Source organism: Piliocolobus tephrosceles, chromosome 15 (genome assembly GCF_002776525.5).
Source record: "Piliocolobus tephrosceles isolate RC106 chromosome 15, ASM277652v3, whole genome shotgun sequence".
Classification (NCBI taxonomy): Eukaryota; Metazoa; Chordata; class Mammalia; order Primates; family Cercopithecidae; genus Piliocolobus; species Piliocolobus tephrosceles.
In genome coordinates, this window is record NC_045448.1 from 96,160,343 (window position 1) to 96,173,291 (window position 12,949).

A 12,949-nucleotide genomic window follows, 5' to 3' on the forward strand; every position below is an offset into this window, starting at 1 on the left:
TAAAAGAGAACGTCCTTATGCTTAGGAAAAGCACACAAGTTATTTCTATCTAGAGGTAAAGGGGCACGATACCTGCAAATTACCCTCAAATAGTTCAAAGGGAAAAAACGCGTGTAGGGAGGGAAGGGGAGAGAACGAATGGTAAAGCAAACGTGGCAAAATATTAATTTGTGAATGCAAGTGAGGGTACAAGGGAATTACTGGTACTACGGCAGCAACTTTTGAGTAAGTCTGAAATTATTTCGAAATAAGCCGCTTTTAAAAAGCAATTCAACTGTTTTCTCAACTCCACTCACATCACTGCAAAAACAAAAAAGCTGAATACTACTTTCTCCAACATCACACCATGCCCCATATACCATGAACACAGAGGCATAAGTGACCTGGCGACCCTGCGCCCCTGCACCGCAACGCCCGCCCCTCCCGCCCGCTTCCACGAGGCCCGAGCCGCAGCCACCGCGGGAGTGCCGGGGCCGGGACAAGAGCCGCTGCGCGCCCCCAGGCCGGCTGCGCGGGGAACGGGGTGAGCCGCTCCGCAGCAGCAGGAGCCCACCCGCGGACCTCGGAGCGGCGGCTTCACCTCGTCCGGGCAGCTGCTCCCGAGTCCGTAGCGGCTTTTGAGACGCTCCACTACTAAATCCTGCCCCGGCGGCTTGACGACCCTCGGCTCCATAGCACACCGCAACCTCAGCGGTCTCCCCGGGAACCGCGTTCATCAAACCCGCGGCGCAAGGCGGCCGCGGTGCGTCACGACGTGTCAGGCCCCGCCCCCAGAGGCACGCAGGGCCGCAGGGAAGGGGCGGGGCAGAACTGGAGGACCCGGAGAAAGCAGGTAGGCTTGACCGCGCGTCCTCCAGGTCTCTCGTGCTGTCGCTGCAGACCTCATAACTTGAGTAGTATTGCATCTCCCCGCGCTAGTGCCGCCCCTGCCGCCTGGGTACCACGGGTGGAGGGGCACCGAGGCCCCACACCTGCCTGCAGCGCTCCGCTTCAGGTCCATTTAACCTGTAAGTTTGGTGTGCGTTTGCGCTCACCGTAGACCTGTTCCATCAGAAGTGGCCTTTGCTAACTGCCATATAAAAGAAAAACCAAGACTATACCCGAGCCAGGAGTGGTGGCGCGCGTGTAATCCTGGCTGCTTAGGGAGCCTGGGAGTTAACATCTACTCTGGGTAACATAGCAAGACTCTCATCTCTTAAAAAAAAAAAAAAGGAAAGCTGAGCATAGAAATTGCAGATTACCTCACTTTTCCTGTGTTCCATATGGGTTATAACCAGGTATTAAAAAGAATAATTAGAATGTAAGCTCCCTGAAAACAAACTTTTGTTTTTTGAAAAGAAAAAAGCTTTTGCCAGTACCCACAACAGTGCTAGCCATAGTATACATCAACCTGAAAAACTGTTAAACAAAACTGAGGGGAACTGTACAACCACTTCATTTTTCTCATTCATACAGTTACAGTGGTGTAATATTTTACTTTTCTAAGTTGTGACTGTCAGCTGCATCTCTGGACTAATAACTCCTAAAGTTTCTGGATTAAAGTTCCCAAATGCCCAAGTTTTATAAAATCTATGCTTAAGCAGTTATTATCTGAAAATTACTTAAGCCATACTTTTTGCCATAAAGTACCACTTAAGATGTACAAATAATGAATTACTTTATTCTATCTTTAAGCAGATTTTAATGAGACAATATAAAATCCAGTTTAAAAGGAAAGATACATATCATCGTGGGTTTAGACCACATCAGTGATTAAATAACAAAGAGAAATCAAAGTCCTTTCCTGAAATGTGACACACAGACTTTCTCATAAATGCCACAAGCCACTGTTAAGCATCTTTGGAATACTAATACTAGAAAACTCAGTTTACATGTCATTTTGTCAAATTTTTGGTCAAAGTTTAAAGCTTTTTAATTTGTAACTTTAATGCTTTAGGAAAGCATAGAAATCTGTAAAAAGTCTCTTAAAATGCACTTGCATTGTTAAGAATTTATTCTAAAATCATGACGAAGGCATCACCTGTCTCAGCTGAAAAGTTACAACACACTTTACATCAGTTTATATTACATAGATTTCCAAATAAGCCAATTTGAAATATTTAGTGTAAACATATGTAATCCATGGTTCTTGAGTAGGTTTATTTCAGGTATCTGGCTTTGTGGCTGAGTGGAATGATGATGGTATACCATCACTCATTACTCGCACAACATCCCTCCCCTCTTTTGAACAGTTACTTGCTTTAGGATACCCAATTTCCAAATCCCCATGTAACAGGGAATAAACCTGTCTTTCCTCACTAAATAAAATGAGGTAATTTCACCAGAAAGAATGTGTTCTTTGGGTGGAAGAGAGTCAGTATTCATAATTGCAATATACAGAATTTTGTGTTCTACCTGGATTCTTTGTAGTTCCACATCGAGTATGCCAATAAGAACATCCTCTTTTCTTTAGCAATTTGCCTAACATTTGATATAAGCCATTTGCAAATACATTTTCAGTGTATATCAAACTTGAGAAACTAGCTCTGGAAGTTAGGCGGCAGTTTGCATTTACTGCCTCTGAATTGTCTTCCTTTAGAATAACCAGAAGCACAAGTAATGAATTTTTTGAATGTCAGTGGCTCTTATGAATTGTCATTTTATTTCTGCTACAAAATTTACCAGAAAAAGGTACTGCAACAATCCTGTATAAAGCAAATCTTTAACCAAATAACATGGCATAGACTTTCTAAAAATATTCATACTTTATCACAATAACTACAAGGAAAAATTCAATTTCTATCATCAGAATCAAGCTGCAGTTTCTGAGGTAGTAGAGACAGATGACAGAAAAGTTTAAAACAAAACCCCTAAAGGAAATAGTCAACTTGTTTAAAATGTAAAAATTAATTGAATACCTATGAAAGGGCACAGGAAGCTAGATATTTTAAGGAAGGAAGGTACTCAAGTAAGTTAACTTGTAACCACACAGGAGGTGTAAAGATTCTAGAGAAGAGCACTTTGGTTAACTCTGTACGTTCTGTGGCTCTACCCATTCATAAATGAGTCTCTATGCATAAATGAGTACACCAATAGTTAAGATTACCAAATATATTTCAAATCTAAAGTAAAATTATCCAAGTTGTGGTCCCTTTATTCAAATGGTAAGTATATCCATGCAGGAAGTCCAAATATCTTAAAAGGAATTAAAATTAAATTGCATATATCATATTCCTTCAATAGTTTGAGAAGGTCTATTGCTTTTAACAAGATTAGTATTATTCCATTTTAATACAAATATGTCAGGAGTACATAAACACAAGTACACCTGAAATACACCAGTGTTTAAACTTTTATTTCACACCATGCAAGGTCAATTATAACATATTAAAAAGTGACAACAGCTGTAAGCTGCAATTTTACATTTGTACATCAGAAACGTCCATTTTCAAAAGCTGAACATAATTATCAAATTGTAATAACTAAGCTTCAATTCAACTGCTTATACAGATACAATTTTCTATGAAACACAATGATTTTATATCTGTCCACATTCTGTGATAGTTATTCTTCGACAAACAGACCCTTTGGGAGAACCAAATGATTCAATCTTTTTCACAGTATCCATGCCATCCTTAACAAACCCAAATACTACATGCTTAAAGTCCAAATGTTCTGCTTTTTTCAGTGTTATACAAAATTGAGAATTATTGGTATTCTGGCCTCGATTGGCCATGGATAGTAAACCAGGACCGGTATGTTTCATATCAAAATTTTCATCTTCAAATTTATCTCCATAAATGGACTGTCCGCCTGTTCCATCATGTTTGGTGATATCTCCTCCCTGAAAAAAAAATGTATAACAAAAGTTTAAAAAATTTTTTCAATTAATAGGAATCCTGAGTAAAATACTAAAATACACACAGAACTCATCACTACAGGATAAATCCTAAAGCCCAGCTTTCCTGAGTATAATTTGAAACCTAAGAAATTCATATTGTTGGAAAGAAGATGAAAAATGAAAAGGTTTTTCCCATCCCTTAGTCTCTATCTACTAGGTCTCAAGTACTGAAAATTTAACTTTTTTTTTTTTTAAAGACAGGCCGTCTCACTCTGTCGCCCAGGATGGAGTGCAGTGACGCAAACCTAGCTCACTGCAGCCTTGGCTTCCAGGATGCTCCCACCTCAGCCTCCATGTAGCTGGGACCACAGACGCACACCATCACGCCTAATTTCTGTATTTTTTGTCCAGATGAGATTTTTGCCACGTTGCCCAGGCTGGTCTCAAATTCTGGGGCTCAAGCAACCTGCCTGCCTTGGCCTCCTAAAATGCTAGAATTACAGGTGTGAGTCATTGTGCCCAGCCTAAATTATTTTAGGGTGAAAGTTTTAGGCAGGAGCAGGGAATGGGTAGTGATGCCATGTGATTCCATGTGTGGAAAACCTAAAGAAATCTTAAACAAAACTACAGGATGAGGTCCAGGAAAAACACCCAAATTTCCCGTTAGTGTGGTGAACTCTTAAGACTTCAATTGCAGTATGTACTTAATAATACCTACTTGGCAAACAAAATCTGGAATTACTCTGTGAAAAATGGAATTCTTGAAACCAAAGCCTTTCTCTCCAGTGCACAGCGCTCTGAAGTTCTCAGCAGTCCGAGGAACAATGTTCGAAAATAACTCCATAGTTATCCGCCCTAGAGGTTCACCATCCGCACAAACATCAAAAAACACCACAGGATTGGTCTCCTTTGATAATTCTGCTGCCAGTGATACATGTCCTTTCTGGAGTTGCAATAAATTCTGCTGACATTCTTCAAATGTTTTCTTGAAACAATCAGCTACTTCTTTAGTTTTAAATCTCACTGCAAGCTGTTCTACTTTTGCTTCTCCATCTATTAAGGAGGGAAAGGGGAAGGAGTGACCTTAGTATTAAAATAACTGTTATAAGTTGTTTTGTTATAGATTTTAGAAAAGTCCAAAAAATGAAAAGTACATTTGAATGTAAAAACTCACCAGCATAATCTGGGGCAGTCCAAACTAAAGCATTATTTGAAACATTTAAGGGCTTTAATTCCATTGTTTTAGTAATAACGTGGTTTGCACACACTTTAAAAACCTGGTCTCTTCTCATAAGGATCCGGTAATAATTCTTCATTGTATGCCAAAGAATCTTTATATCTCCAACACCACGTTCCTTCCACTGACTGACATCCCGATCCCATCTATAAAGTTTGGCTCTCTCTTTAAACAAAATTTCTTCATCTTCTTCTCCAGATTTTACTTCTACCTATAATAGGAGATGAAATACTCTATAAGCTGCTGCTTATAATAAATTCCATGACAAATTTCAAAGATCCAAATTTTTTAAGGCATTTTCTTTGTGATGACAAAGAGAATTTGTTAATATGATAATTGGTTATATATCTTAGGGCTAGGAATACATCTGATGTGGCTGAGGGAGTGAAGACCTGATTTGTCATCAGGTAAAGACCTGATTTTCTTTTATATAGTATTCATTTTCCCTTTGGAAATTAAATGCTTTTCTTCACAGGACACAGAGGTTTCAAAAGTGTCTGCTACTGAAGAGAAATATAAGATACTGAGGTTAAAAATGACAAAATAATTTTCCTAGAACAATGTTCTTGTCCAAAAAACACAGATTAATGTTTATTGAAAGGACTTTGGTGAGTATGAGGTTAATTTTTCCCCAGAATCATGTTATAAAAACAAACATGATATTCTAGAAACATAGGAAAAAATTATTTCTTCCCAACAATTACATATAGAATGTACAAACCAATATTTATGTAAAAACTGCAAAAAGATAATTTATACTTAAAGGCTAGACATCTAATAAATATAGCTTCCATTTCAAACTATAAACATTCTTAAATGCAAACAATGATACCCTGACAGATCAAGCCAGGGTAAGTTTTAAACTTAAAAATGAAAAATAAGTTATTAGTAAAAGTTTAATTCCTTAACATTTACCTCTGGTAGTGACACTATTGGTTCAAAATGGATATCTTCGTTATGAACTACTTCTTCATCACTACCATCTTCATCTTCACCAACTTTACCGACTGACTGGGTTCCAAACACAGCCGCTCCAGTATTTGCCCATTGGAAATTTTTATCTGATGAATAAATCAAGATATTTAAACACTAGTATCTATTTTTTACATTTTTCATCCCCCTCTTATTTTAGCAATCCTTCTAATTCCCGATGATGTAATATGTACATCAATTTTAAATGTTTAAAACTGTATTATTCTAGTAAATTCCTCACGCCTGTAATCCCAGCACTTTGGGAGGCCAAGGTCACCTGAGGTCAGGGGTTCCAGACCAGACCATAGCCAACATGGTGAAACCCTATCTCTTCTAATAATACAAAAATTAGGCCAGGCGCAGTGGCTCATGCCTGCAATCCCAGCACTTTGGGAGGCCAAGGTGAGCGGATCGCCTGAGGTCAGGAGTTCAAAACCAATCTGACCAACATGGAGAAACCCCATCTCTGCTAAAAATACAAAATTAGCTGGGCATGGTGGCACATGCTTGTAATCCCAGCTACTCAGGAGGCTGAGGCAGGAGAATCACTTGAACCCAGGAGACAGAGGTTGCAGTGAGCCGAGATGGCGCCACTGTACTCTAGCCTGGGCAGTAAGAGGGAAACTCCGTCTCAAAAAAAAAAAAGCCAGGCGTGGTGGTATGCGCCTGTGGTCCTAGCTACTTGGGAGGCTGAGGCAGAAGAATCACTTGAACCTGAGAGGTGGAGGTTGCAGTGAGCCGAGATCGCCCCACTGCAGTCCAGCCTAGGCAGTAGAGCAAGATTCTGTCTTTAAAAAAAAAAAAAGAAGTTAGCGGTGTGTGATTGTGGGTGACTGTAATCCCAGCTACTCAGGAGGGCTGAGGCAGGAGAATTGCTTGAACTTGAGAGGCAGAGGTTGCAGTGATCCGCTATCGCCCCACTGCACTCCAGCCTGGGCAACAGCAAGACTGTGTCTTAAAAAAAAAAAAAAAAAAATTAGCCGGGCGTGGTGGCGGGTGCCTGTAATCGCAGCTACTCAGGAGGCTAAGGCAGGAGAATCACTCGAACTTTGGTGGCAGAGGTTGCAATGGCAGAGATCATGTCATTGTATTCCAGCTTGGGTGACAGAGCAAGACTGTCACCAAAAAAAAAAAAAAAAAACATACTGGGAGTACAGAGTACATTTGTTATTGTTTATGCTTAGAGATACAAAGATAAGACTGTCACTGCCTTGGATAAACTTCGTAATACTAAACTACACAAGGACTTCCAGTAAAGAAGTTAAGTTCTTTACCTACTTCTAAAATTTCAAGTATTCACCTTGAAATTTTGTAAACTTAGCTCAGCAGGCCAAACCTGCTACTTCCAAATTAGCCACAATGGCCTAAACATGTTTATAATTTCTGCGTCTCTACTTCTTCCTGAAGAAGCTAGTGCTGGAATGTATATTTCTTGGCTGGGCTGGTGGATAGCAGTCTTGGGAGAACCTCACTGACTTCAACTGCCCAAAGGGTATTAGACTGTTAAACATCCTACTTCTGTGTGGGGGAACAATGATGGTCTCTCTCTTGCATACCTGCAAGAAGGTGAGAACTAGAAACTTCTCCATCCCACACCTCAATTTAGATGACCAAGTCCCCACTATCTTAGAGGAAAGAAACACCTCTCAACTTTTCATCACTTGCTGAATCACTGTCTTAAAGAACCCTACACCTTCTGCTAAAAACTCTTTAAGAAAGAAAAAATGTCACAGGGTCGATAACTCAGTATCTTAAAGAATACAATAAAAAATCTCTTTAAGAAGGATTTAATGGAGGGGGAAAAAATGTTTTTAAAGAGGAGAGAGGGAGGGCTGGGTGTGGTGGCTCCACACCTGTAATGTCAGCACTTCAGGAGGCCAAGGCGGGCTGATCACTTGAGGTCAGGAGTTCCAGACGAGCCTGGCCAACACGGTGAAACCCCATCTCTACTAAAAATTCTAAAAGAATTAGCGGGGTGTTGCAGCACACACCTGTAATCCCAGCTACTCAGGAGGCTGAGGCAGGAGAATCACTTGATCCTAGCAAGCAGAGGTTGCAGTAAGCTGAGATCTGCACCACTGCACTCCAGCCTGGGTAACAGAGTGATCGTCTCAAAAAAAAAAAAAAAGAGACAGAAAGACAAAAATTCTTAAGGACATAAAACAATTGTATTGCAAAGGAATGATCTGAGAACAAAAATCACAGGTTGCATAGGGACTTCCTGAGACCAGTAACCACTGATCTGGATGAGATACCAACTTGGGGGCTCAAAAATAACTGTTCAGGGCCAGGTGCAGTGTGGCTCATGCCTATAATCCCAGCACTTTGCAGGGCCAAGGTGGAGGACTGCTTGAGCCCAGGAGTTTGAGACCAGCCTGGGCAACATAGTGAGACCTCTGTCTCTACAAAAAATGCAAAAATTAGCTAGGCATGGTGGTACACACCTGTGGTCCCAGCTACTTGGCAGGCTGAGGTGGAAGGACTGCTGAAGGGCCCAGGAGGTCAAGGTAGCAGTGAGCTGTGTTCATGCCACTGCACTCCAGCCTGGGCAGCAGAGTGACATCCTGTCTCAAAAACAGAAATAAAAAAACACACAATTGTTCAGCTTTTTTGTCGAAAGCAAAAATTTAAAAAATAACCCCAAGGGACATTGGCAGAAGAATTCAAAATTCTTTTAAAATAGTGGTTCTCTACCCTGGGAACACATTAGAATCAACCATTTGTAAAAATATGTGTAATATATCAGTATCTGGGTGTCACAGGTCATAACAGGGTCTACAGTGATGTTACTGTAAGTGAATAATTCAGCAAGCTTTGAGACATTAGAGAAAATAAGATTGAATCTCTACATTATCTGGAAATTAACAAAAGTATAAAGATTCCCTATGAAAACCTATGGATACAAACAAAACTGACTGCAGGGCATTTACAGTTTCATATACTACTTTTAACAAGCACAATCTAAATTAACTAAAGCAAGCATTCAATACACAAGAGCTTGGTGAATAATCTCACTAAAAATGACAAGTGGTAGTGAGAAGTCAATGTCAATGCATAAGGCTTATTTAGGCATGGTTTTCCTCCTGATATGTGAGTATTTTCTACTTTACACTTTAGTGTCCAATACTGACCTAATACTTCAAAAAAGGCTACACTGATTAACAAGGAGCCTATCTATTTTTATTTGGGATTTTTTTGTGTAAGTGTACCTACTATATTGCTTATTTGCTGACACATTACCCTTTGATTTCAGGCTATTTAATAAATTAAAACAAAAATAAGTAACATCAGTGAAGCCCACGAATTCCAACATAACATCATATCTGAAGGTAATTTCTAAAACTTTTATGTGTTTCCACAGGTGGCAGGAGCTGTGAAAAAAGTGCAGATATGGAGGAGGAAAGAACAGAAATTCTGAACTGCATTAATCATTTAAGCATATATCCTCAATAAAATGTATTCCATAAATCAAACACCTTGTACTAGAACTATTTAAGTGGTGCTATAAAGAGCAATGTGAAAGATATTACAAGAATAAGAAAATACAATGAATGGTCTTACACTGGTAAACCCGATACAATCAGGGAAATGGATTATTTTCTAGAAATGTTACCAAAATGGATTAAAAATAGAAACTCCACTAAAGAAGATGGGCAAACACACCAATTATAAACTTAGCACAATAAATTAGTACAACCCTAATACTGAAATCCAAAGATAGTACAGAAAACTACAAAATCATATCATTAAAAAGTAATAAACTCACAAATCCTGAAATATTAACAAATCAAATCTGAAAGTATAGTTAAAAGAATAATGACCAAAGTCAGAGTCATTCCAAAGCTCAAAAATGGTTCTGCATTTCAGAATGGGGAGGACTATCAGCATGGCTTATATAAAATTTAGAGAAAATTCTTATGATTATGTTGATGTCAAAAAATAATAAAGTGTAGAAGCCCTTCATTATTAAAACACTAAACAAACTGGGGGGTAAGGGAAGAAACTTCTAATTTAGTTACATACTGCAACAAAAAACTAGTTTTTCAGTTGTGCTTGATTCTGTAACAATGTCATTAAAAGTCTCTCCTCTTCATCTTACCTTTAGAACCAAAAGCAAAATCTCCAGAATTACTGGAAGCCAAGTCTGCAAATGAGAGCCCTGTGCTACTTCCAAATCCAAATGAAACTATTTTGCTTTCCCCTAGCAAAAGAAAAAGAACAATTTACTATTTCATTTGTGCTGAATATCAAAGCTTTACCCAGGACCTAGACAGAACAGTAGAGCCTTGTATACTCTGGGATGAGGGGAGTTATTTCAATTCTGACAAGTTACAAAATACATCCAATTCTGAGCTGCTTCAGTATCACTAATTTTACAGGTGCTATTCACAAAGAATACTACAATACCACACCAAAAGCATGCCAAAACTTATTTTTTATAAATGAGATGTAGAGCTATCTATATTCAGCCAGATAATAAACTACAGTTTCTGCTCTATGGAGCCTACTATACTCCAAAGCAAGCATTCAATCAGAGGCAGGATTTTAGGACACATCTGTATAAAAACTTTTTGTGTTCTGTACTATAAATAAGCTCATAAAAACCAAATGTCTCATTTACACTTCGTCATAAGGACTTTTGGGGTCTTCTCTTAATTCTGCTAATGTGAAGCTGCATGATCTCTGAAAGCCCCATGCCTTATTTTCCTCATATGAAAATATATGAGGCTTTGGGTATGAAGTCGTCGTCTTCTTTTAGCACATTAAGACTCTCAAATGCCTATAAATGTAGTATTTGTGACACTGAAGGCTATTTCTTTTTTTAAAAGTAGGTAATGTACACAAAGCAATACAACTTAAACTTCCCACTTCCATCCCTGAAATCAAAATGAAAAGGAGAAAGCAATACCAAATATGTTACTGTAACTGAATAATTCATTTAGCAAGCTTTGAAACTATTAGAGAAAATAAGAAACATTAAATAGTACCATAAAACTTTCTTAAATCCCTATTATATTTCTATAATTTCTTCATAATTAAAACACTTTGAATATGCTTGATAATATAATTCAAACAATATTTAAATGAAAACACTATCACAAAGGAAATTACATGTAACAACACTCTTGTCTTTTAAACTCAGGAAAATAGATCAGAGTCATAATGCTTTGTATTTCCCTAATAACCACAACTCTATCAATAGAAACATATTTGTTGGCAAGACAATACAATTTTTCTGATTATTATTATTACTACTACTACTAAGATGCCCCTTTATATACACACCAAAATTTGTTTTAAAGGGAGTTTTCAGGATCCGCCTTTAAAAGTCTATCTTCTCAAAGATAAATAAGGTGTCCCTTATGTAATACATGATAAACATATATCAAGTTTTACCTTGGCTTGTAGATTCTGTATCAAGTTCCTTTCTAGTTGACAAATCTACAGGTTTGTCCATAGTTTCAGAGGAAACAGATGGTGAACTAATGGATTTGGTGGTAGAATCAGGTTCTTCAGATTTACAGAAAGAAGGTACCATCACTTCAGTCCCACCCGTATATACACTGTCAGTTGTGCTAGTTATTTCTTCTGTCTGAGATTTCTGCAAAGAGGAAGTCACAAAATACTATGCCACTTGAATGCTAAATTACAAAAATGACTATATGATCTATTTCAAAGGGAACTGAGAACTTGGGCTTCTGGAGAAGATAGAATAAACACACTTCACCCTATCTCTCCTCAAAACCTACAACTAGAAGCCTAGACTGAAACCTACAGAGCATCTCTAAGAAGCCTTGGAAAGGTGGATAAAAACAGGAAGAAAAAGGACCTTGGGACCAGAGAGAGAATCTAGAGGTTAAGATCCACATGGAGTTTTTCTGCCACTCCTATAACCCAGCCTGGGTGCTACAGCAGCCAGAAAAAACTGGAACTGCCAATGGCACAATGTCAACAAAACAACAGACTCTACTCTCTTCTCAAGTACACATGAGACATTCACCAAGACAGACCTCACAACATTTATGAGAACTGAAATTATTCAAAATGTTTTCATAAACCATAAAGGAATTAAACTAGAAATCATTAAAAGAAAGATATATGGAAGGAAAATCACCAAATATTTGGAAATGGCACAGTAGCATCTAATGTACAGATCACAAAGAATGTCTCAAGGAAAATAAAACATTTCGAACTGCATGAAAGAGAAAATACCACATATTAAAACTTGCCAGTTGCAGACAGGAACTGCTTAGAAGGAAACTTACAGTATTAAATACTTATACTAGAAATAAAGAATGATCTTAAATTCGTAATTTAAGTTTTTTTTAAATTAAGAAACTAGGCCAGGCACAGTGGTTCACACCTGCAATCCCAGCACTTTGGGAGGCCAGGGCAGGAGGATCATTTGAAGTCAGGAGTTCGAGATCAGCCTGACCACCATGGTGAAACCCCGTCTCTACTAAAAATACAAAAATTAGCCACGCCTATAATCCCAGCTACTCAGGTGGCTGAGACATGAGAATTGCTTGAACCCAGGAGGCGGAGGTTGCAGTGAACTGAGATCACGCCACTGCACTCCAGCCTGATAGACAGAGCGAGACTCTGTCTCAAAAGCACAAAAAAAAAAAAAAAGAAACTAGACAAAAGAGCAAAATAAACCCAAGGCAAGAAGGAAAGAAGGAAATAATAAAGAAGAGAAATAAATAGTATTTTTTAAAATTTAAGAAAACTCCAGACATGGTTTCATTGGTGAAAACAGCTCAACATTTAAAGGGAAAATGGCACCAAGTCAACACACTCTCTTCCAGAAAACAGCAATACAGAAAATGCTTCTCAATTCATTTTATGACACCAGTATTATCATTTTTTTAAGAGGTGGTTTCACTATATTGTCGTCCAGGCTGGAGAGCAGTGGCTAT

The 12,949-nt window shown here is 38.5% G+C and overlaps 2 protein-coding genes across 4 annotated transcripts in view; both read right to left on the bottom strand.

Annotated features, from left to right (window-relative positions):
* CCDC138 (coiled-coil domain containing 138) overlaps positions 1–746 on the bottom strand; it is a 96,514-nt gene extending 95,768 nt beyond the window's left edge. For 2 of the 3 annotated variants that reach the window (XM_023190398.2, XM_023190397.2), the window contains exon 1: positions 581–746. Coding sequence is in view for 2 of the 3 variants with exons in the window: in XM_023190397.2 (XP_023046165.2) it covers positions 581–673 (93 nt within the window). In the remaining variant the exon portion in view is untranslated. The remainder of the gene's footprint in view (positions 1–580) is intronic. The other variant, XM_023190400.2, reaches the window with a different exon arrangement.
* Positions 747–2,622: 1,876 nt separating this feature from the next.
* Positions 2,623–12,949, bottom strand: part of LOC111525057 (E3 SUMO-protein ligase RanBP2) — a 69,363-nt gene continuing 59,036 nt past the window's right edge. Inside the window, exons 24-29 of the mRNA XM_023190367.3 lie at positions 11,427–11,631; positions 10,129–10,230; positions 5,973–6,118; positions 4,995–5,268; positions 4,539–4,873; positions 2,623–3,823 (exon numbers count right to left, since the gene is read on the bottom strand). Of these exons, the coding sequence (XP_023046135.2) occupies positions 3,518–3,823; positions 4,539–4,873; positions 4,995–5,268; positions 5,973–6,118; positions 10,129–10,230; positions 11,427–11,631 (1,368 nt within the window). The 3' untranslated portion in view covers positions 2,623–3,517. The remainder of the gene's footprint in view (positions 3,824–4,538; positions 4,874–4,994; positions 5,269–5,972; positions 6,119–10,128; positions 10,231–11,426; positions 11,632–12,949) is intronic.